The sequence below is a fragment of the Salmo salar genome, chromosome ssa13 (assembly GCF_905237065.1).
Source record: "Salmo salar chromosome ssa13, Ssal_v3.1, whole genome shotgun sequence".
NCBI lineage: Eukaryota > Metazoa > Chordata > Actinopteri > Salmoniformes > Salmonidae > Salmo > Salmo salar.
In genome coordinates, this window is record NC_059454.1 from 59837689 (window position 1) to 59863017 (window position 25329).

A 25329-nucleotide genomic window follows, 5' to 3' on the forward strand; every position below is an offset into this window, starting at 1 on the left:
TCCTCTACGAACCTGTCGCCCTTCCAGTGCGTGTTGGGTTATCAGCCGGTCCTGGCACCATGGCATCAGAGCCAGACCGAGGTTCCTGTGGTGGACGATTGGGTGAGGCGCTCGAGGGAGACCTGGGAGGCCGTCCACGGGGACCTTAAATGGGCCGAAGGGCGGCAGAAGGCAAGCGCTGACCGCCACCGCAGCGAGGCCCCGGTGTTCGCACCGGGGGACCGGGTCTGGCTCTCGACCCGAAACCTGCCCCTCCGCCTGCCCTGCCGGAAGCTGGGTCCGCGGTTTGTAGGGCCAATTAAAGTCCTGAGGAGAATAAACGAGGTGTGTTATAGGTTACTGCTCCCCCTTATTACCGTATTAACCCCTCGTTTCATGTGTCTCTCCTCAGACCGGTGATGGCTGGTCCACTTCAAGAAGCTAGACATCGAGGGAGCCCCAGCGTATGCAGTTCGGTCCATACTGGACTCGAGGCGTCGGGTGAGGGGCCTTCAGTACCTCGTGGATTGGGAGGGGTACGGCCCAGAGGAGAGATGCTAGGTGCCGGTGGAGGACGTATTAGACCCATCTATGCTGAGGGAGTTTCACCGCCTCCATCCGGATCGCCCTGCGCCTCGTCCTCCGGGTCGTCCTCGAGGCCGGCATTGGCGCGCTGCGGGATGGGGTACTGTCACGACTTGGGGTACTGTCACGACTTCCACCAAAGGTGGTTCCTCTCCCTGTTTGGGCGGCGCTCGGCGGTCGGTGTCGCCGGCCTACTAGTCATCACCGATCCCTTTTTCCTTTTCCGTTTGTTTTGTCTGTGGTTCTTTCACACCTGTTTTACTGTTCGTCAGGAGCATCATGAAATGGGTTTCCATGGCCTAGCATCCACACACAAGCCTAAGGTCACCATGTGCAATGCAAAGCGTCGGCTGGAGTGGTGTAAAGCTCGCCGCCATTGGACTCTAGAGCAGTGGAAACACATTCTCTAGAGTGATGAATCATGCTTCACCCTCTGGCAGTCCAACAGATGAATGTTGGTTTGGCGGATGCTAGGAGAACGCTACCTGCCCAATGCATCGTGCCAGCTGTAAAGTTTGGTGAAGGAGGAATAATGGTCTGGCGTTGTTTTTCATGGTTCGGGCTAGGCCCCTTGGTTCCAGTGAAGGGAAATCTTAATGCTACAGTATAAAATTGCATTTTAGACGATTCTGCAGACGAAGCAATTCCCCTGCAGCAATGTTCCAACATCTAGTGGAAAGCCTTCCCAGAAGAGTGGAGGCTGTTATAGCAGCAAAGGGGGGACCAACTCCATATTAATGCCCCTAATTTTGGAGTGAGATGTTTGACGAGCAGGTGTCCACATACCTTTGTTCTAGGCTTTATTAAAAGTGTACTACTGTACTTATAACAAAATAAAAATATCATGAACACTGTTTACTAGGCAGTCATTTCATACAGCAGTTTTTGGTATCCACAACAGTGAACATCATTAGCCATACAATCGGTAATTTGTCTTTGTGATGCCTCCATTCAAGTTGAATAAAAACATCTTATGAAACGTGAAGCTGGTTTTATTATACATGGACATAATAACGTACAGCATAGATATCGGACCTTCACCAGATAGTAGAGCACCAGTATTTGTTGTATTCAAAAAGTTAGATGCTTAAAGTTTAAAGATGAAATCAGAGCTCAGTTTTAGGGATTAGGGATTCATTCTGCTGTTGCTGATAACCCTCAACATATGAGTTGAGGAACTGGACTTTGGGGATGCAGGCTGCAGACACCTGGGGCAATACAGGGTTACCTCTGAGAAATCCAGTGATTGTATTGGTTCAGTTGCCAATCTAAAGCTCTGCCCCGTGGTCACACATCTCAGCGCAGGCAGAGTGGAAATATTTAATCTGACAGATCACATTTCACAGGATGGCCATGTGTGTATTTATCCAAGTCTGCAAGGTCAGGGATAGAGGAGAACTGGGTCGTGAAACAGCCCTGCATGTTCCCAATTTTACTTCTAACTTTGAGGATGATCAAGTATAATTAAACTTGACACCCATAGAGATAATGCGCGTGGGGGCACAATGGCATAACATTTGTTATTTTTTTTTAGCTAAGACAATTTTGTAAAGAGCCTTATAGGATTGTTGTAAAAAAAACAGATGAGTCAATGATAACAATGGGATGAGGAGGTTGAGGCAGAGTGATAGAGTGGAAAAGGCTTTGTGTAGTCTAGCTTTGTCCTTAAAGAAGTTCTGATTACAAAACTTACACAATGAATGTGTGGCATCATTCAAAAGGTTACAGTGCCTTCAAAAATTATTCATACCCCTTGACTTATCCACATTTTGTTGTGTAACAGCCTAAATTCAAAATTGATTAATATATGTTTTTTTCTCACCGATCTACACACAATACCCCATAATGACAAAGTGAAAACATGTTTTTAGAAATGTTTGCACATGTATTGATATTTAAATACAGAAATATATAATTTACGTAAGTATTCACACCCTTTTACTATGACACTCCAAATTGAGCTCAGGTGCATCCCATTTCCTTTGATCATCCTTGAGCCGTCACTACAACTTGATTGGAGTCCACCTGTGGCCAATTCAATTGTTTGGACCTGATTTAGAAAGAAACACACCTGTCTATATAAGGTCCCACAATTGACAGTGCATGACAGAGCAAAAACTATATCATATCCAAGGAACTGTCCGTAGATCTCCGAGATAGAATTGTGATGAGGCATATACCGTGCCTTCAGAAAGTATTCACACCCTTTGACTTTTTCCACATTTTGTTGTAACACATTTTTTCAACAATCTACACAAAATAATATTATGTCAAAGTGGAAGAAAAATTTGAACACTTAAAAAAGTATTCAATCCCCAGAGTCAATATATGTTAGAATCACCTTTAGCAGCAATTACAACTGTGAGTCTTCTTGGTAAGTCTCTAAGAGCTTTGCACACCTGGATTGTACAATAATTGACCATTATTCTTCTTTAAACTCTTCAAGCTCTGTCAAGTTGAATGTCATTGATAGACAACCATTTTCACGTCTTACCATAGAGTTTTGACTTAAAGCGGCTTGAAAAGCTAACGAGACCACTCAGGAACATTCAATGTTGTCTTGGTAAGCAACTCCAGTGTATATTTGTCCTTGAGTCTTAGGTTGTTGTCCTGCTGAAAGTTGAATTTGTCTTCCAGTGTCTGATGGAAAGCAGACTGACCCAGGTATTCCTTTAGGATTTTGCCTGTGCTTAGCTCAATCCGGTTTCTTACTGCCTAGTCCTTACTGATGACGAGCATAATCCATAACATAATGCAGCCACCACCATGCTTGAAAATATGAAGATTGGTACTCAGTGATGTGTTGTGGTAGATTTGCCTCAAACATAACACTTTGTATACAGATCATTACTTTAGTTCCTTATTGCAAACAGCATGCATGTTCTGGAATATTTTTTTTTTTTTTAAGACTTTCTTCTTTTCACTCCACAATTTTTGTTATATATTGGTGTAACTACAATGTTGTTGATCCATCCTCAGTTTTCTCCTATCACAGCCATTAAACTCTGCAACTGTTTTAAAGTTACCATTCACCTCATGGTGAAATCCCTAAATGGTTTCCTTCCTCTTCGGCAACTGAGATAGGAAGGACTCCTGTATCTTTGTAGTGACTAGATGTTGCATCCAAAGCGTAATAAATAACTGCTATGACATGATTTGGCTTGGAAAGGTTTTTTCGCCTGGTCACATACAGCTAATGGGTTGTTCATTGAAGTCGACATACAAAGGGAAAAGGTAAGAGGAGAGTGCAAAGAGGTGAGAAGGAATGCAACGTGGCTGCTATGAAAGTGAACTGTATTTATCCATCATAAAGGGTCTATTCATTCTGTCGATTCTGTTGAAAAATCTTTCTTAAACGGAAGCAAATGAAACAGGGAAAAAATACCCTAATTTGTCTACATTCTCATTTGCAACTGTTGGACTAATGATTACACTCCAGACAAGCAAGATGCAGGCAATAGTGTGCAAAGCAGCATTAAATGAGTCACTGTCTGTCATCTCAAATTTCTCTCGACCTGTGTGCACTTACGTTGTAAACTTTCATTCATAGGCTAGGTTGTAGCAACATCATCATGGGTATAAAGAAAATTTGAGTATCATGTAAACTCAGCAAAAAAGAAACGTCCTCTCACTGTCAACTGCGTTTATTTTCAGCAAAGTTAACGTGTAAATATTTGTATGAACATAACAAGATTCAACAACTGAGACATAAACAGAACAAGTTCCACAGACATGTGACTAACAGAAATTGAATAATGTGTCCCTGAACAAAGGGGGGGTGAAAATCAAAAGTAGCAGTCAGTATCTGGTGTGGCCACCAGTTGCATTAAGTACTGCAGTGCATCTCCTCCTCATGGACTGCACCAGATTTGCCAGTTCTTGCTGTGAGATGTTACCCCACTCTTCCACCAAGGCACCTGCAAGATCCAGGACATTTCTGGGGGGAACGAACCTAGACCTCACCCTTCGATCCAACAGGTCCCAGACGTGCTCAATGGGATTGAGATCCGGGCTCTTCACTGGCCATGGCAGAACACTGACATTCCTGTCCAGCAGGAAATCACGCACAGAACGAGCAGTAAGGCTGGTGGCATTGTCATGCTGGAGGGTCATGTCAGGATAAGCCTGCAGGAAGAGTATCACATGAGGGAGGAGGATGCCTTCCCTGTCACGCACAGTGTTGAGATTGCCTGCAATGACAACAACCTCAGTCTGATGATGCTGTGACACACCGCCCCAGACCATGATGGACCCTCCACCTCCAAATCGATCCCGCTCTAGAGTACAGGCCTTGGTGTAACGCTCATTCCTTCGACGATAAACGCGAATGCGACCATCACTCTTGGTGAGACAAAACCACGACTCGTCAGTGAAGAGCACTTTTTGCCAGTCCTGTCTGGTCCAGCGACGGTAGGTTTCTGCCCATAGGCGACGTTGTTGCCGGTGATGTCTGGTGAGGACCTGCCTTACAACAGGCCTACAAGCCCTCAATCCAGCCTCTCTCAGCCTATTGCGGACAGTCTGAGCACTGATGGAGGGATTGTGTGTTCCTGGTGTAACTAGGGGAGTTGTTGTTGCCATCCTGTACCTGTCCCGCGGGTGTGATGTTCGGATGTACCAATCCTGTGCAGGGGTTGTTACACGTGGTCTGCCACTGTGAGGACGATCAGCTGCCCGTCCCGTCTCCCTGTAGCGCTGTCTTAGGCGTCTCACAGTACGGACATTGCAATTTATTGCCCTGGCCACATCTGCATTCCTCATGCCTCCTTGCATGCCTAAGGCACGTTCACGCAGATGGGCAGGGACCCTGGGCATCTTTCTTTTGGTGTTTTTCAGAGTCAGTAGAAAGGCCTCTTTAGTGTCCTAAGTTTTCATAACTGTGACCTTAATTGCCTACCGTTTGTAAGCTGTTAGTGTCTTAACGACCGTTCCACAGGTGCATGTTCATTAATTGTTTATGTTTCATTGAACAAGCATGGGAAACAGTGTTTAAACCCTTTACAATGAAGATCTGTGAAGTTATTTGGATTTTTATGAATTATCTTTGAAAGACAGGGTTTAGTAGCCTAAACCTACCACTGTTACATTGAACTGGGTGAATGGAATATGAATGACAGTCAATCAACATGCTGTCATAAAAATAATGCCATGCTCATGAAAAAAAGTGTCCCCCCTCATTATAAACGTCACTGACCGCCACTGCTCTGTAGCGCCATCGATGGCGTTACTGTTGCCATACCAAGCAGTGATGCAGCCAGTCAAGATGCTCTAATTGGTGCAGCTGTATAACTTTGAGGATTTGAGGGCCTATGCCAACCTCCTGAGTGGGAAGAGGTGTTGTCGCGCCTTTTTCACGACTGTGCACCGACCATTTAAGTCCTTAGTGATTTGGACCCCTGAGGAACTTGAAGCTCTCGAACCCGCTCCACTGCAGCCTTGTAGATGTGGTTGAGACCGTGCTGGCCGCTCGTTTCCTGTAGTCCACGATCAGCTCCTTGGTCTTACTGAGATTGAGGGAGAGGTTGTTGTCCCAGCATCACACTGCTAGGTCACTGACCTCCTCCCTGTAGGCTGACCTCCTCCCCCTGAGTCGCTGACCACCCCCCCTTGAGTCAATGCATGTTAGACTCACATTTGGCAGCGATTACAACTGTGAGTCTTTCCTGGTAAGTCTCGAAGAATACACACCTGGATTGTGCAACATTTTCCCATTTTTCTTTTGAAAAAAATTCACTCTCTGTGAAATTGGTTGCTGACTGTTGCTAGACAACCATTTTCAGGTCTTGCCATAGATATTGTAGTAGATTTAAGTAATACCTGTAACTCAGCCACTCAGGAACATTCACTCTCTTCCTGGTAAGCAACTCCGGTGAAGATTTGACCTTGTGTTTTAGATTATTGTCTTATCCTGAAAAACTCCCCAGTCCTTAATGGTTACAAGCATGCCCATAACATGATGCCACCACCAATATCCTTAAAATAAAACATATATAACAATATAACTCTCAATAAACTATAGAGAGTGTTACGCAGTAATGTGTTGTATTGGATTTGCCCCAAACATAACACTTTCTATTCAGGGAAAAAGGTAATTGCTTTGTCACAGTTTTTGCAGTATTACTTTAGTGCCTTATTGCAAACAGGATTTATGTTTTGGAATATTTTTATTCTATAAAGACTTTCTTGTTTTCACTCTGTGATTTAGGTTAGTGTTGTGGAGTAACTACAATGTTGTTTATCCTTCTTCAGTTCTCATATCACAGCCATTATACTCTGTAACTTTTTTAAAGTTACCATTGGCCTCATGGTGAAATCCCTGAGCCTTCTCCTTCCTCTCCGGCAACTGAGTTAGGAAGGACGCCTGAATCTTTGTAGTGATTGGATGTAACATCAAAAACATAATGAATTACTTTACCATGCTCAAAGGGATATTCAATGTCAGCTTTTTTTCTTCTTCACCCATCTACCAATAGGTGCCCTTCATTACGAGGCATTGGAAAACCTCCCTGGTTTTTGTGGTTGAATCTGTGTTTGAAATTCACTGCTCGGCTGAGGGACCTTACATATAATAGTATGGATGGGTTACAGAGATGAGGTAGTCATTCAAAAATTATTTTAAACAATATTACTGCACACAGAGTTAGCCCATGCAACTTATTATGTGACTTGTTAAGCAAATCTTTACTTCTTAACTTATTTAGGCTTGCCATAACAAAGGGGTTGAATACTTGACTCAAGACATTTCAGCTTTTATTTTTGTATTAATTTGTAAACATTTTGAAAAACACAATTCCACGTTGACATGATGGGTTATTGTGTGCAGGCCAGTGATAAAAACATCGCAATTGAATCCATTTTAAATTCAGGCTATAACACAACAAAATGTGGAAAAAGTCAAGGGGTGTGAATACTTTCTGAAGGTATATACAAATCTACCTCAGGTCACTTTGCCTGTAGCTAATGTTTCTAATTTCCCTGGTTCTCATTTTAGTTAAGCTCTGAAACAATTTCACACAGACTAGGAAATGTCGAGGGAAGCTTGACAGAGTTGCTAAAATACCTGTCTACACATCATTGGGAGAGTGAGAGAGAGAGATGAGAGAGAGAGAGAAGGAGAGAGAGGAGAAGGGTATTTCCGCTGCTGATAAAATAAGTTACTCACTAATATAAGGGATGCTGGCACACAGTGACTGCATTACCAGATTGCAGTCTACAACACAACTGAGTTGAGAGACAATAATACTTTTTTTACCCTCTGCTCATAATTGAATGGAGGGCCTGACAGGAATGTCATATTCCAGTAAGCTATATGTTTAAAAAGGGTTATATCAAATATCATTTTGCTATTTTATTTGACATTTTAAGAACCCTTGAAGTATCAAAAAAATATATTATTTACAATACATTGTTTATGAAAAAGTTTATTTGGCCTTACTGCATATATACTTACTGCATACTGCATATTTACAAAAACATTGAATAACACATTCACTACATGGAAAAACAGATAGTTCCTTTAGATTTTTGGGGGGACTTTGTTCTGAAGTGTCTGTCCTATATCTGAGCGATATAAAATCAGGAAACATTTCTACTTGTTTTAACATATATTTAACCTCTTATTGTTGGCACTAAACACTGTTAATATATACAGTACCAGTCGAAAGTTTGGACAGACCTACTCATTCAAGGGTGTTTCTTTATTTTCACTATTTTCTACATCGCAGAATAATAGTGAAGACATCAAAACTATGAAATAGCACATATGGAATCATATAGTAACCAATAAAGTGTTAAAAAAATGAAAATATATTTTATATTTGAGATTCTTCAAAGTAGCCACCCTTTGCCTTGATGACAGCTTTGCACACTCTTGGCATTATCTCAACCAGCTTCATGAAGTAGTCACCTGGAATGCATTTCAATTAACAGGTGTGCCTTGTTAAAAGTCAATTTGTGGAATTTCTTTCCTTCATAACGCATTTGAGCCAATCAGTTGTGTTATAAAAAAGTAGCGTTGGTATACAGAAGGTAGCTCTTTTAGGTAAAAGAGCAAGTCCATACTGTATTATGGAAAGAACGGCTCAAAAAAGCAAAGAGAAATGACAGTATATCATTACTTTAAGCCATGAAGATCAGTCAATCTGGAAAATTTCAGACACATCTCAACATCAACTGTTCAGAGGAGACAGCGTGAATCAGGAACTTCATGTTTGAATTGCTGCAAAGAAACCATAACTAAAGGACACAAATAAGAATAAGAGACTTGCTTGGGCCAAGAAACGCATACAATGGACATTAGACCGGTGGAAATGTGTCCTTTGGTCTGAAGCCAAATTTGAGATGTTTGGTTCCAACCGCCGTATTTTTGTGAGATGTGAGATGGATGATCTCCGCATGTGTGGTTCCCACCATGAAGGATGGAGGAAGAGGTGTGATGTTGTGGGGATGCTTTGCTGGTGACACTGTGATGATTTATTTAGAATTCAAGGCACACTTAACCAGCATGGTTACCACAGCATTCTGCAGCGATACACCATCTCATCTGGTCTACTCTTAGTGGGACTATCATTTGTTTTTCAACAAGAAAATGACCCAACACACCTCCAGGCTGTGTAAGGGCTATTTGACCAAGAAGGAGAGTGGTGGAGTGCTGCATCAGATGACCTGGCCTCCACAATCAGCTGATCTCAACCCACTTGAGATGCGTTTGGATGAGTTGGACCGCAGAGTGAAGGAAAAGCAGCCAAAAAGTGCTCAGCATATGTGGGAACTCCTTCAAGACTGTTGGAAAAGCATTCCAGGCGAAGCTGGTTGAGAGAATGCCAAGAGTGCGCAAAGCTGTAATCAAGGCAAAGGGTGGCTACTTTGAAGAATCTAAAATATAAAATATATTTAGATTTATTTAACACTTTTTTGGTACTGTACTTCCATTCATTTTTTTAAAACTGGTACCTGGGGACCTTCAGACAAGTCTTGTGAGGCCTAGTGCAAAACATCCAACATGTACAGAACGTGTTCATGAGAGTATTATTAGTGTGTAGCCCAAACTGTTTGCACGCTACAGACAGAAGTTGGCAGATCTGCTGTACCGACTTTAGATGAGTCCCAATATTATTGTGGGGGGTTGTAGAGCAAAACGGAGAACACCGTTGTATTCGTGAGAGTCTCCCCATTACGTTCGTGAGTCTCTCCACTCTAGGGGGTTATTAAGCGACGTTTTCAAAGTTGTGCCCAGCAGCTTTAGCTGCCATTTGTTTTTATACTGCCATTAAAATGAAGGGGATGGGCCAAATGAATTAATTTGTCACTTCTAGCTTGTTCTGAGGTGTTTGCCAAGAACTTGTAAAGAAGTGCATTATGAAAAGCTGTAAAGCATGTGCATGGAGATAGAGTAAAACAGAAAAACACCTTACTGTTTAAATGCAACCAGCAGAGGAGAGGAATAGATAGTCACTATGACTTAGTGAGAAAGAGAGAGAGAGAGAGAGATTGAACAAATAAAACTACAATGTACACACTACTTATGGGGTTAAAACTTGGGGTACTTTGACATCGCAAAAAGCACATTAGTTTCAATTAAATACGCCTGATCTATGACACATTAGAAATCTCTTCTGTGCTGGCAGAAATAGGAAGGCATTATTACATTCACACTGAAAGAGATTGAATTCAGAACATTACTGTTTTTCAGTTTACCATACATATCTCCAATTTCAATTACAGCGGCGTATATGAAGGCCAACAGGCAATTGAAAGCAAAGGAGAGTTGAATGAAAAAGCAAAGCAGACGAGCGATACCAGTATCTTAACCATGAATACATAGCACACTCATAGCACACACATTTGTTTTTCCCACTGATAGTGAGGGCATGTGTATGGAGTGACAGACAAGGATGAACAGATCTTTGAGGGAGAGAGGGCAAGAAGGATGGCTCCAGAGCTCCAGGGTCTTGGCATGAGGGGAACCAGTGGCAGCCTGTTTCAGGGAGACGCCAGGGGAAAACACCAGGGATGTGTTCCAAAATGCACCCTATTGCCTGTATAATGCACTACTAGCCCACATGGTTCGGGTCAGAAGTAGTGCACTATAAAGGGAACATGATGCTATTTGGGACACAAGACTGGGTCTGGTGTGAACAGTATGTGGGCTGACTGCCTCGCAGCCACTGAGAGGGGTTTTAGCATTAGGCTTGGGCAATATCAGGCCCTACACCCAAACAAGGGCACTGCGTTCATCCACCTCTGGCCTGCTGGCCCCCCTACCTCTGAGGAAGCACAGTTCCCGCTCAGCCCAGTCAAAACTGTTCGCTGCTCTGGCACCCCAATGGTGGAACAAGCTCCCTCACGACGCCAGGACAGCGGAGTCAATCACCACCTTCCGGAGACACCTGAAACCCCACCTCTTTAAGGAATACCTAGGATAGGATAAAGTAATCCTTCTAACCCCCCCCCCCCCTTAAAAGATTTAGATGCACTATTGTAAAGTGGTTGTTCCACTGGATATCATAAGGTGAATGCACCAATTTGTAAGTCGCTCTGGATAAGAGCGTCTGCTAAATGACTTAAATGTAAATGTAAATATCCAAATGTAATATCATCATACAGTCCTTCTCTCATCCCGGGATTTACGGTATTAATGGCATAGCACACAAGGGGGCGCTAAAAACTCTATTCCCAGAAAGTTAACAAAATTAGCACAAACTAATAGCGAAAGCACATAGACGCTGTAAGCTAAATGCTTACGAGCGAAAACGATGATGAACTAATTGCAAAGACAGGCAAATCCAGCTCATAAAGTTATACAAGCATAGCTAGTAGATACCAAATATCATTTTTGGTGAGTTTGGACATTTACACGCGAAAGTGAACAAGATAAATTGTGCAACTGATCATAGTTGTGATGCATGCTTTTCTGAAGGAAGATCAGCATTTGAACAAGGAGCAGATGGGAGAAGAACGAAGGAGAAAAAGACTCTAGTAGGAAGCACAAGGAAAAAAATGTCAGCTGTACAGATAACTCATCCAGAGCTCTTTGACTTCTGGCACGATGCCATTATAAGATGTCTGATGGCATACAAGTATAACTTCATCACCTCATGTGTGCCGGACAACAGAGGCTTGCCAATAGAACGCAATAGATATAAAAGCTCCTGCTTTTTCTCCTGTTGTGCTATTTACAAAACAAACATGTGACTGGCTCAACTGTTCTGGAGAATTACGGTAAGCTTCATAATGTAAAATAATGTGACAGGTGAAATGAAGAATGCAATATGCTTTATCTCCTAATGTATTGCACAGGTTGACTGCAGGTATTAACTTAAAAAGTAGCTACATATATTCAAATGTATTGAAAAACCATTGATGTTACAAACAGAAAGATGGCACAATGTCCCATAAAAGCAGGCTCTTATAGCCTTAAAAGCACCATGTACTGCAAAGCTGTCCCAAGACGTCCATGTTGACCCATAACACTACAATGCCACAGCACAGTCATTTTGTCTAAATGGTGACTGTAAGCGCATTCCGTTCTCCATCTACGGCAGCATACGCAGAGGAGAGATTAAGATATCTGAGGCTGGGAACGGAGCAGGCAGGGACCACTGGGCTGTAATGGCTCTCTAGTCACAGTATACGCGAATGTTCACCAGCATGTACAGCAGTCAAAAGACCTTTCTATTTTCATAGGGGAGAGTGATGTTTATGAGGCACTCCACTAATGGAGGAGCTGGGGACATTTCTATCTGGGACAGGGCAACCATTTTCACACAGAAAATACTACTTTCACATAATGAATCTGTGGGGAGGAATCAACTTAATGAGGTGGGCATGTGTTCGTGACGAGGTTTTCAGAGGAGGTGGGCACGTGTCCGTGGGGGACTGGAGGTGTTCAGAGGAGAACTGAGAAGGATGGGAATTGTTAGAAGGCTCGTTAATAACAAAACTGTAACAAATAAAGTGCTGTCAAGGGAGGCCTGGGGCATGGCCACATCACACCTGGCTAGCAAAACACTTAACAGTCCGGCCCTGATTAAGAATAAGTAGGGATGGAACTTTCTCAGGCAGTTGGACGTGCCCTACACAACTTTACAACATCAGTGGCATGGTTAGCTTAATATTTGTAAGTCACATCACATAGACTTCGCAGTGAATGACATTGTGTACGTCCCAAATAGCACTCTGCTCCCTATGTAGTGCACTACTTTTGATGAGGGGCCCATAGTGCAATAATATTTATGGCTAGCCATATCTCCCTGGCATATTACATCATTTATGCAGCAGCATATAAGACATTTATGGACTCACCTTGTTGTGCGCGGCGGTCCTTCATTGGCAAATTTTGTCATCAAAAAAAAAGATTTACAATTCCGAGTTGGATGACCGTTCAAAACGTATTTTCCCAGTCTGACTTCCCAGTTGCAATGCTTGCGGTTAGCCACTGTCACCGATTAATTCCAAACAAGTCAGTGTTGAATTTGCGATTTCCAACTTGTTGTGTGATGTTTATGTCCAATGGTCAATGTGCACCGATACGTTTTATCTATAATTTATCTTCATATGAGGAGGATTTAAAATGATTTGCCAGTAGATTGTCTACTTGATTTATGATGATGACTGCTAGCTAAGATTTTGAAAGTATGATGTTGACATGATCAGTCCAATCAAAGCTACTGTAGATAGAACGTGATTCGACGTGATTTGACGTCCTTGAACCTTCTTGGAAGTGCACTTCTAATGTAACTCTATGGCAGCACCCAAAGGGCTCACATTCTTGATGTCTACCCTTACTAAAGTCTAGTGTCCCCATGAGTGACAGAATACTGAGCCAATCACGGTGCAATGCTCCTATTTTCTGCTGGCCTGCCCCACCACCACAGAAAGGACTGAGCTAGGTTGAAACACTTGCATTTTGGAGCTGCCTGTTTGTGTGCAGCTTTATTAACTCAATGATATATATATATTTTTTTTTTACATTGTTTGCAAACTGATATGTGACACGTATTCATGCCAAAATAACATGCAAAACAGGCAAGCCCCCCCCCCAAAAAAACTTTAATAAATATATATATATATATATATATGTATATATATTTCATTTTATTTATTATTTGCAAAACATGTGGAGCTTAAAACAGGTGGGGCTCTGCCCTGAAGGACGGGTCACCACTGAGTATAGTAATGTGCATTTTAGCCATATACTTCAAAGTTTTTCAGCATCATGTACATTAATGGCTGTGTACAGTATAAGGAGTATTTTAGACCTCTACTTCCCGCTGTGAACCCGGGTGGCCCTGCAAGTGGCTGGCTGAGGTTTACAGGGCGTGAACAGTGCCTGAAACCTATCTCCTCCTCCAAAGCCAAGTGTTTCTGTAACTCAGCTAATGGCCTCAGACACAAGGGGCCAAAGATCAGCGGTCAATAAGACAGACACTGAAGGAAAGAGTGTCCACACTCTGGGCACAGGGTACAGTGAAAAAAGCAGCTTTGATGGCTAATGCAATAACCACAGCCAGACATCAAACTAAGCGGAACGATAAGAGCATTCAGATACTGAAAGCTCCAGGACTGAGAGAAGATGAACAGAGGAGGAGAAGTTTAACTTCCATCCAACGCCGGCTGCCCTAATTTGTCGGACATGTGACGTGTCCGATTGATCATTATCAGGAATCGCGGGGAGCGGCGATGACCCCTCAATTGCTTGTCTCTAAATTCGGCCTGACCCTGGGTGAGTCATTTTTAAATGCAATCTACAGTTTATATCTGGGGACCAAAATAGCACCCTATTCCCTATGTAGTGCACTACTTTTGACCAGGGCCCATATCAATGTAGGGAGGATGGTGCATTTTTGGGTCACACCCTGTGGGTTAGTTGTAACGTCTCTCCGTCTGCATTGGAAGTCCTGCGAGCATCGGATTGGGCTGGCTAAATGTGAACAAGCACTCTGTCGGTCAGCCTAGCAGCTTCAGAGACCTCCCACTGGGCTGCAGGAGAACATGCTGTGCTTTGTTGTGCTCAGCTTGCCACTTTGCAGTCAGTCAGGAGATGAAAGCTATTCAAATAATTAGCCATGTTAGTTATGTTTGGAGTGTTCTAGAATAATCAGCCATGGTAGTTATATTAGCTCTGTTTGGAGTGTTTTAGCGAGTGTTGTTTTAATCAAAGGATAGATCAGGAAATGGGCCTGACCCGGGATGTTGTTCGATGTTAATCAGAAGTGAAGACAAGGGAAAACAAAGTTGTTATCTTGTTTGTATCAATTTCAAAACAAGCAAAGGGTTTATGCTATAGGGTAGTTTGCCGACCAGTTTTTTAATTGTGTAATGGCTCTGTGGGTAGTCTGGTGTCTGCGTGTGCTCACAGGTGTTTAGTGTGCCTGGACGTATTTGGAGGGAAAGGAGATTGCTGATGATTTATTGTATTCCCATCAGCTACAGTTTTCGTTGACATACTCAAGTAAAGTCACAACGGAATTGAACAAAAGCCTTAGCCAGGATTCCATAGGCATTTCTAGAGCCCTCCACAATCGTATCTCCAGCTTGTCGCAGGCCATGAACCAACAGCCAAAGGCTTACATCAATACTATTGAGTAGATTGCAGGCTGCAATCTCTTCCTATTGACATCAAAAATGGGTTGAAAAAGGGTTGAAAGAGTATTTCTGTGTGGGGGGGAACAGCAGAATAAGGTGGTAAGGGGGGAAGCCCTTAAGCTTTTTCCTATACCTCCTTCTCCACCTTTTCTCCATCCATAAGGAAAGCTATGGTAAAGCTACACGTGGGTTTGGTATAGTTTTCTATAGACAAGGGACTGTCATTCCAATCCTCTTCTCCCTAACTAATCTTGTCCATAATCAGTCCATCCAGGATTTTGCGATTCTGCTACTAAACTGACCGATCACCGCAGCACAAAAAAAGGGCTTTTAATTTCAACCAATCACCCCACATTTAATCACCTCACATCACCCCAATCACCCCCTATCCACATCAACCGGACAGCAGTGGAGAAGGTGGAAAGTTTTAAGTTCCTCGGCATACATATCACTGAAAACTGAAATGGTCCACCCACAAAGACAGTGTGGTGAAGAAGGTGCAACAGCGCCTCTTCAACCTCAGGAGGCTGAAGAAATGTAGCTTGTCGCCTAAAGCTCTCAAACTTTTACAGATGCACAATTGAGAGCATCTTGTCGGGCTGTATCACAGCTTGGTACGGCAACTGCACCGCCTGCAACCGCAGAGCTCTCCAGAGGGTGGTGCGGTCTGCAAAACGCATCACCGGGGGCAAACTACCTGCCCTCCAGGACACTTACAGCACCCGATGTCACAGGAACGCCAAAAACGATCATCAAGGACAACAACCACCAGAGCCACTTCCTGTTCATCCCGCTATCTTCCAGAAGGTGAGGTCAGTACAGCTTCTATCTCAAGGCCATCAGACTGTTAAATAGCCATCACTATCACAGAGAGGCTGCTGCCTGCATACAGACTTGAAATCATTGTCCACTTTAATAAATGGAACACTAGTCACTTTAATAATGTTTACATATCTTGCATGACTCATCTCTTATGTATATACTGTATTCTATACTATCTATTGCATCTTAGTCGATGCCGCTTTGCTCATCCACATATTTATATATTCTTATTCCATTCCTTTACCTAGGTTGTGTGTATTAGGTATTGTTGGAAAATTGTTAGATACTACTTGTTAGTTATTTCTGCACTGTCGGAACTAGAAGCACAAGCATTTCGCTACACTCGAAATAACATCTGCTAAACACGTGTATGTGACCAATAAAATTTGATTTGATTATTTACACACTTCCCCCCCCCCCGTCAGCTAATTTGTGACAAAATATTATTTATATTTTTTGCCTGCAAATATCAATGCTGCGAAGGGCATAATACTCAACCATTTAAAAAGGTTATTGGAGGACAGCTGGTTTCCAGTCATCATTTGATAGAGGAATACATTTTTGCCCTGTTTTCTGTCTGCAACTGAACCCTTCAATCCCATGCTGAATATCTTATGGTAATTCATCAAATAAACACCTGAGTCTATTTCTGTGTGTTTAAGTACTGATCATTTTTTAACAGTAGTAAAAGTTTGATAATGACCATTTGAGGTAATAATGCTGTATTAAAATACATTACCTAATTCAGCAGACTCTATAATATTCCCCCCCACACCACTCTTTACACAGCAAGGTAAACAAATACGACTTCACTGACATTTGAGCGTCTTCCGTTCCCGCTGGCTTGCGGTGAAATGGTGATCAAGTGTAATGTGGCGATTGAACACCTGCCTAATTTGGATTAAGCATGCATGGCAGTGTCTGCCTGGGATCTCTGGCGCTCTAATGTGAAATGACAGAGCATTTCTACACATTCACTGCTCATGCATAAGCACCTCTCTTAACTAGCCCGGTCCCAGCATCGAATGACACCACTGTAAACGATGTGCTGTACACTGCTACTCACTTCTATTTATATCAGCATAAGGCCAATAATTACTGCATATAACTGTCCCAGTCAACACTGGACATTAACTTAAGAGTAAAGAGGGATGTTGCCCCCTCAGCCAGAGTCATGAACACATTTTTGTAGCTGGTAAGGACTGAATGAATGCTACTTATTGGTATTCAAGAGGAAATTCCTTTCACCACAAGAAGTTGTAAACAGCATGACACAGCCTTCATCATCCCATGTATACTTTGCTTTGTATGGAAAGCAGTGAACAGTATTAACAGGCCGTAAGTAGAGTGGCCCTTTACCGACCTGTAGCTAGGACCTGATGGCAGGGGGTCGAAGCAGTGATGGAGTGGGTGGTCTGCATTGTTGATAAAGTAGGCGTTTTGGTTGAATTGCACATTCGTTCAGGAGGGAAGGGACTGGGAGTCCAATGATTATCGATGCAGTATTTGTAATCTGTGGTAATATGTTATGAATTGAAGCTGTCAGCAAACTGAAATTGCAGATACTACTGTTTAGGTTTGACAGAAAATGTGTTTTTGTCAGATATTACTGGGATGCTTATGCAATACTTTGAATTACATATGACAACTTAACATTAACTTCAAGAACATTTCCAATGTACAAGTCTACCATTTGGCTTACATTACCATTGTTAATGATTTAGTGGGCTTTGTTCAGTTTTAGAAATGTTCTCAATGAATTACTTGAAATAAACCCTAATAGAGTATAAAAGCATGTATAAGCTGAATATAACCTCAGAGACTGCTTCCGTAAAACGAGGCCCCATCTGTCAGTGAATTGATACGGTTCCCAGGACAATCTTGACCCTGTGCCATAGCCCTGAGTGCCAGGACACAGACAACATTATGAATGTTGCGCAAATGATTTCCCTCTTTCATTTCTTTAATGCCCCATTTGTTTGACTCTGTCTCTATTGAACGAAAATTCCAGTCATAAATTCTAGTCAGCCCTCACCGTTTTTGTTTGTAATTTAGGGAGGAATTATGTGTCCTCAACTGACATAATTAGCACAACTTCTAGAGAATATTTTGTTTGTGACTCGCAGTCTCAGTTTGTGGATATGATTGTCTCCCAGCTTTGGGTTTTAGAGTTCCTTTGATTCATTAAACAAAAAGGTATCTTTGCAATTTGACTTGTTTGGTATCAGAACATCAGCATTTCCAAATAACAAGATTTCCATTAATAACATCAACACAGTGTGGAGATGTGGTTCTACCTTTGAAGAAGCAGTCCTTGCTGTGCACCACGTAGATCCGTCTCTTCTGCAGGCAGGCGGTGCGGTACACCTCACAGTGGTTCTCGTAGAACCTTCCATCGGAGCCGCACACCGGCACAAAGGTGGGTCGACACTTCTCCTGGCACACACACTCTGCCCGGCCCGTCGACTCCAGCAGCACACACTGGCGGCCCCTCCCACAGTTTGTCCTCTTGCATGGCCCTCCGTTTGACCCAGAGTGGACTGGAAGAAACACAGAGAGAGAGAGAAACCAGAGTTTAGGTTGGAAGAAACAGAGACAACCTGGAATAAACATTCAAAAAGAAACCCAAGGTTGGTAAAATGCCAGTAGACTATCATACTAAGACGATCCAGTAAGAAAAGATAGGAAGGATGTTTGGATAGGTTGTGTTGGTCAGAATATTAATCACTTTGAACACCTGTTGTCTGCTTTCTAAAAGGAAAGTGAGAAAAAAAACACCTTGTTTATTGAAGGCGCTGGTTGCGCCAGGTTGTCTCTGAGTGTATATGGATGTCCATTACATTTCTCAAATGTCAGGTAAATTAAAATCTTTCCTGTCATGTTGTCAGGTGCCAATTTTTCCTAAAGGAAACTCTGAAATGTCATATTGTTTTTATTAAGATTTTGTGAAGGCATATTGTTTTTATAAAAATAATTGTGATTTTCCATCCAGGTGGACTCATGCTCTAAAGACTATCAGTAACATTTCATCTATCAACTAACCTTAACCCTAGCTATAACCCTAACCCTTATTCTAACGCTAACCTTAGCAAGCAGTTGCTTATCAACAGATAGTACAACCATCTGTAGAGCATCTACAGATGGAAAATCTAGACTATCCAAATAAAATGTGACCCAATATTCCACACACACACACAAACACACTTAAACTTTCTGTGAGATCAACAGAGATTGTACCTTACCCTTCCTTACATGTCCTTCCTAGCACCTGTCAGTCCTGAACCCCTCACCATGGAGATCCTCCCACTCCCTTCTGATTCAATCTATTTGCATTTAAAGCAGGGAAAAAGCTGCTGAGACTTGCAGCCACTCCACCTTGGATTGATCTTGCTAGGCACCAGGCCCTAGAAGGGACCACTCCTGGAGAGATCTCAGCTGGGATTTATGGGGGCTGGGTTTGGAGTATAGGTGGCCGCTAGATTGAGGTTAGGAGCTAGGCTGGGGGAGAGAGGGGAACTGGATTGGTTTTAGCAGCATGGCTGGGGGGAGAGAGGGGGGCTGTGCTGGAGATAGCAGCACTGCTGGGAGAGAGAGAGTAGCTGGTCTGGATTAGCAGCTATAGGCTGGGGAGCATAGTCATAGACTAGATGTAACATAGTAAATGTCAATCGGGTACACTCAAATGAGTATAATATGTTATGTTTGGTATGTTTACATAAGACAGAAGGTTACTTAAGTAGGGTGGTTGGTTGGCGTGGATGGGTAGGCATATAACGTGAACGTCTAGCAACCCAAAGGTTGCGCTTTCAAATCTCATCATCTCAATCTAATAGCTAATTAGCAACTACTTAGCATGATAACAAACCCATCCCCTTTCCAGCCGGAACATTCTAATTTTGGATTAATAGTTATGATGGTTACAGTGGCTTGCGAAAGTATTCACCCCCCCCACCCAAAGTCAATACTTTGTAGAGCCACCTTTTGCCGCAATTACACCTGCAAGTCTCTTGGGGTATGTCTCCATAAGCTTGGCACATCTAGCCACTGGGATTTTTGTCCATTCTTCAAGGCAAAACTGCTCCAGCTCCTTCAAGTTGGATGGGTTCCGCTGGTGTACGGCAATCTTTAAGTCATACCACAGATTCTCAATTGGATTGAGGTCTGGGCTTTGACTAGGACATTCCAAGACATTTAAATGTTTTCCCTTAAACCACTCAAGTGTTGCTTCAGCAGTATGCTTAGGGTCATTGTCCTGCTGAAAGGTGAACCTCCGCCCCAAGCTCAAATCTCTTGAAGACTGAAACAGGTTTCCCTAAAGAATTTCCCTGTGTTTAGCGCCATCATTCCTTCAATTCTGACCAGTTTCCCAGTCCCTGCTGATGAAAAACATCTCCACAGCATGATGCTGCCACCACCATGCTTCACTATGGGGATGGTGTTCTCAGGGTGATGAGAGGTGTTGGGTTTGCACTAGACATAGTGTTTTCCTTGATGGCCAAAAAGCTCAATTTTAGTTTCATCTGACCAGAGTACCTTCTTCCATATGTTTGGGGAGTCTCCCACGTGCCGTTTGGCAAACACCAAACGTGTTTGCTTATTTTTTTCTTTAAGCAATGTTTTTTTCTGGCCACTCTTTTGTAAAGTCCAGCTCTGTGGGTGTACGGCTTAAAGTGGTCCTATGGACAGATACTCCAATCTCCTCTGTGGAGCTTTGTAGCTCCTTCAGGGTTATCTTTGGTCTCTTTGTTGCCTCTCTGATTAATGCCCTCCTTGCCTGGTCTGTGAGTTTTGGTGGGTGGCCCTCACTTGGCAGGTTTGTTGTGGTGCAATATTCTTTCCATTTGTAATAATGGATTTAATGGTGCTCCGTGGGATGTTCAAAGTTTCTGATATTTTTTTTATAACCCAACCCTGATCTGTACTTCTCCACAACTTTGTCCCTGACCTGTTTGGAGAGCGCCTTGATCTTCATGGTTCCGCTTGCTTGGTGGTGCCCCGTGCTTAGTGGAGTTGCAGACTCTGAGGCCTTTCAGAACTTGTATATATATATATATATATACTGCTCAAAAAAATAAAGGGAACACTTAAACAACACATCCTAGATCTGAATGAAAGAAATAATCTTATTAAATACTTTTTTCTTTACATAGTTGAATGTTCTGACAACAAAATCACACAAAAATAATAAATGGAAATCCAATTTATCAACCCATGGAGGTTTGGATTTGGAGTCACACTCAAAACTAAAGTGTAAAACCACACTACAGGCTGATCCAACTTTGATGTAATGTCCTTAAAACAAGTCAAAATGAGGCTCAGTAGTGTGTGTGGCCTCCACGTGCCTGTATGACCTCCCTACAACGCCTGGGCATGCTCCTGATGAGGTGGCGGATGGTCTCCTGAGGGATCTCCTCCCAGACCTGGACTAAAGCATCCGCCAACTCCTGGACAGTCTGTGGTGCAACGTGGCGTTGGTGGATGGAGCGAGACATGATGTCCCAGATGTGCTCAATTGGATTCAGGTCTGGGGAACGGGCGGGCCAGTCCATAGCATCAATGCCTTCCTCTTGCAGGAACTGCTGACACACTCCAGCCACATGAGGTCTAGCATTGTCTTGCATTAGAAGGAACCCAGGGCCAACCGCACCAGAATATGGTCTCACAAGGGGTCTAAGGATCTCATCTCGGTACCTAATGGCAGTCAGGCTACCTCTGGCGAGCACATGGAGGGCTGTGCGGCCCCCCAAAGAAATGCCACCCCACACCATGACTGACCCACCGCCAAACCGGTCATGCTGGAGGATGTTGCAGGCAGCAGAACGTTCTCCACGGCGTCTCCAGGCTCTGTCACGTCTGTCACGTGCTCAGTGTGAACCTGCTTTCATCTGTGAAGAGCACAGAGCGCCAGTGGCGAATTTGCCAATCTTGGTGTTCTCTGGCAAATGCCAAACGTCCTGCACGGTGTTGGGCTGTAAGCACAACCCCCACCTGTGGACGTCGGGCCCTCATACCACCCTCATGGAGTCTGTTTCTGACCGTTTGAGCAGACACATGCACATTTGTGGCCTGCTGGAGGTCATTTTGCAGGGCTCTGGCAGTGCTTCTCCTGCTCCTCCTTGCACAAAGGTGGAGGTAGAGGTCCTGCTGCTGGGTTGTTGCCTTCCTACGGCCTCCTCCACATCTCCTGATGTACTGGCCTGTCTCCTGGTAGTGCCTCCATGCTCTGGACACTACGCTGACAGACACAGCAAACCTTCTTGCCACAGCTCGCATTGATGTGCCATCCTGGATGAGCTGCACTACCTGAGCCACTTGTGTGGGTTGTAGACTCCGTCTCATGCTACCACTAGAGTGAAAGCACCGCCAGCATTCAAAAGTGACCAAAACATCAGCCAGGAAGCATAGGAACTGAGAAGTGGTCTGTGGTTACCACCTGCAGAACCACTCCTTTATTGGGGGTGTCTTACTTATTGCCTATAATTTCCACCTGTTGTCTATTCCATTTGCACAACAGCATGTGAAATGTATTGTCAATCAGTGTTGCTTCCTAAGTGGACAGTTTGATTTCACAGAAGTGTGATTGACTTGGAGTTACATTGTGTTGTTTAAGTGTTCCCTTTATTTTTTTGAGCAGTGTATAAACATATATATATACTGAGATCATGTGACACTTAGATTGCACACAGGTGGACTTTATTTAAATAATTATGTGACTTCTGAAGGTAATTGGTTGCACCAGATCTTATTTAGGGGCTTCATATCAAAGGGGGTGAATACATATGCACGCACCACTTTTCCGTTTTAATTTTTAAATGTTTTATTATTTATTATTTATTATTATTTATCCCAAGGGGGATGTAACGGCCGTCAAAGGGAGTAGACCAAGGCGCAGCGGGTTGAGTGCTCATTTTAACGTTTATTTTAATAAACTTGAACACGTAACAAAAACAAGAAAACAAATGACAGCTAAACAGTTTTGCAGGCTAACCCTAGCAGTGCAAAAACAACTTCCCACAAAGGACAGGTGAAAACAGGGCTACCTAAGTATGACTCCCAATCAGCAACAACGATGTACAGCTGTTCCTGATTGAGAGCCATACCAGGCCAACACAAAGAAATACACATAGACAGAGCATAGAAATACAAAACATAGAACATAACCAAAAACCCCGGAATATTCTAAACAAACACCCCTCTACATAAACACATATCCCAATAAACCCCGAACCACATAAAACAAACACCCCCCTGCCACGTCCTGACCAAACTACAATAACAAATAACCCTTTACTGGTCAGGACGTGACAGGGGATGAATACTTTTGCAAGGCAGTGAAAATGCCTTAATAACACTGCCATCCAATCACCAATTTTATTTCTGAAAAATGCTATTTACACATGACAACATGAGTTAAAAATAAATATAATTGGTTTAGGACTTTATGTGTGGGAACTTTTATTTTTACTTCAATGAAACATCTCAGACCAAATCCTACATTTGCCTCAGTGCCCTGGTAGATGACTGAAAGGAGAGTGGATCTCAAGTTCTATTTTGACAGCTTCAAAGTGGGAACCAGGTGGATCAGTTGAGGTAAGAAAATAATTAAATTGGTTATGACAATGTTTTATCAATAATGTCACTTAAATGACAAATCATTTTGTTAAAAAGTCTGTATTTGCAGCGCTGAATAATCCTGGTTGCAATGCAAGCAGTAGCTTGTGTTATTAGCTATTGCTCTAGCTATCTATCCTCTCCATTTCTGAATGAATTTGTTTCTTTCTAGCTGGCAAAACAAGTGAGCATCATTTTCTTTGTGTACTGTCGATAACATAACTACATTCGCCACTGGTATGGGCTAGTAGATATCCTAAACCTAGCCAGCTAGACAGTGATAGATGCAAGCTAAAACCAGGGAAAGGGAAGGGGAAGAAACAATTTACTTTCTGTTTCATCTGCTGGTAGCTTGCTAATGTTCACTCAAATAGGTTTTTCTACATGTAATTGATGAAATTAGATTTGAATTCCATAAAGATTGTAATTGTGTGAATATTGTAGAAACACCCTCTCTGAATATAGCTACCATGTAAAATATGGCTTGCTATGCTCCAACTTCAGCCTATCAGCTTTTCTGACATGGTTTTCCTGCCTGGCAGATACAGTGTCTGTATCTACTATTGTACTATTATTGTACTAAGGTAGTTAGCTAGCTAGATTACTAAAACGACTAAATCCTAATTTAGCTAGATAGGATAGCATATTTTGTGTTTGGTTCCACTATCACTGTCCTTCATCCACCACGCATTCATCTAGACACAAGCAAATTGTGATAGTGTTTGCTATAAATCAGATGATGTCCACAATCCTTTAGTAAGTCAACGTTTTTATGAGGGACAATCCCACCCTCACAGTCCAGGTGAGCACAATACGATAAACAAGAGTGACAGGACACGCGCACACACACACACACACACACACACACACACACACACACACACACACACACACACACACACACACACACACACACACACACACACACACACACACACACACACACACACGACAGGCAGGTGAACATTGCCTGGCAGGGAATCAACATTCGGCAAGCCTGCTCACAGATCTGTTCATCCTATTGTATGATTGTTGTCATGCCATGTTAAAACATAGAAGTTGGCTACACACAGGAGATGGCTATTTGGCACAATCTGATGGAAGACCAAATCAAATCAAATCTAATGTTATTGGTCACATACACGTGTTTAGCAGATGTTATTGCGGGTGTAGCGAAATGCTTGTGTTTCTAGTTCCGACAGTGCAGCAATATCTAACAAGTAATTTCTAACAATACACAACATATACCCAATACACACAAATCTAAGTAAGGAATGGAATTAAGAATATATAAATATATGGACGAGCAATGTCAAAGCGGCATAGACTAAGATACAGTAGAAAATTATAGAATGCAGTATATACTGTACATATGAGACGAGTAATGCAAGATATGTAAATATTATTAAAGTGACATTATTAATGACCACACTAACATTTGACTTATAGTCAGAACAGAAAGAGTGAAACTTCAATGTACTGGAGGACTACTCTAGAAATCACCGGCTTTGTTACAGGAAAGATGGAAAGGAGAATAGGATGCGATTATGTTTGCGTAGCACCTGAATGTGAGGGCAAGCGGTTATGCATCGTAGGGGACCGAAATTGTTTTAGGTTGTGGCACTCCAGGTAGTGTGAATCATTGTGGACATAGTTACCTTTACTGGTGCCTATCAAAGATGTCTACACTGACACCCGTCTAGGGAATTTTGAACACAGCCCTGACATTGAAAGATTATAAACTAT

General features: G+C 42.7%; 1 protein-coding gene across 1 annotated transcript in view; it reads right to left on the reverse strand.

Annotated features, from left to right (window-relative positions):
* LOC106567522 (follistatin-related protein 4) overlaps window positions 1-25329 on the reverse strand; it is a 218173-nt gene that overhangs the window by 98129 nt on the left and 94715 nt on the right. The window contains exon 4 of the mRNA XM_014136869.2: window positions 18270-18512. Within this exon, the coding sequence (XP_013992344.1) occupies window positions 18270-18512 (243 nt within the window). The remainder of the gene's footprint in view (window positions 1-18269; window positions 18513-25329) is intronic.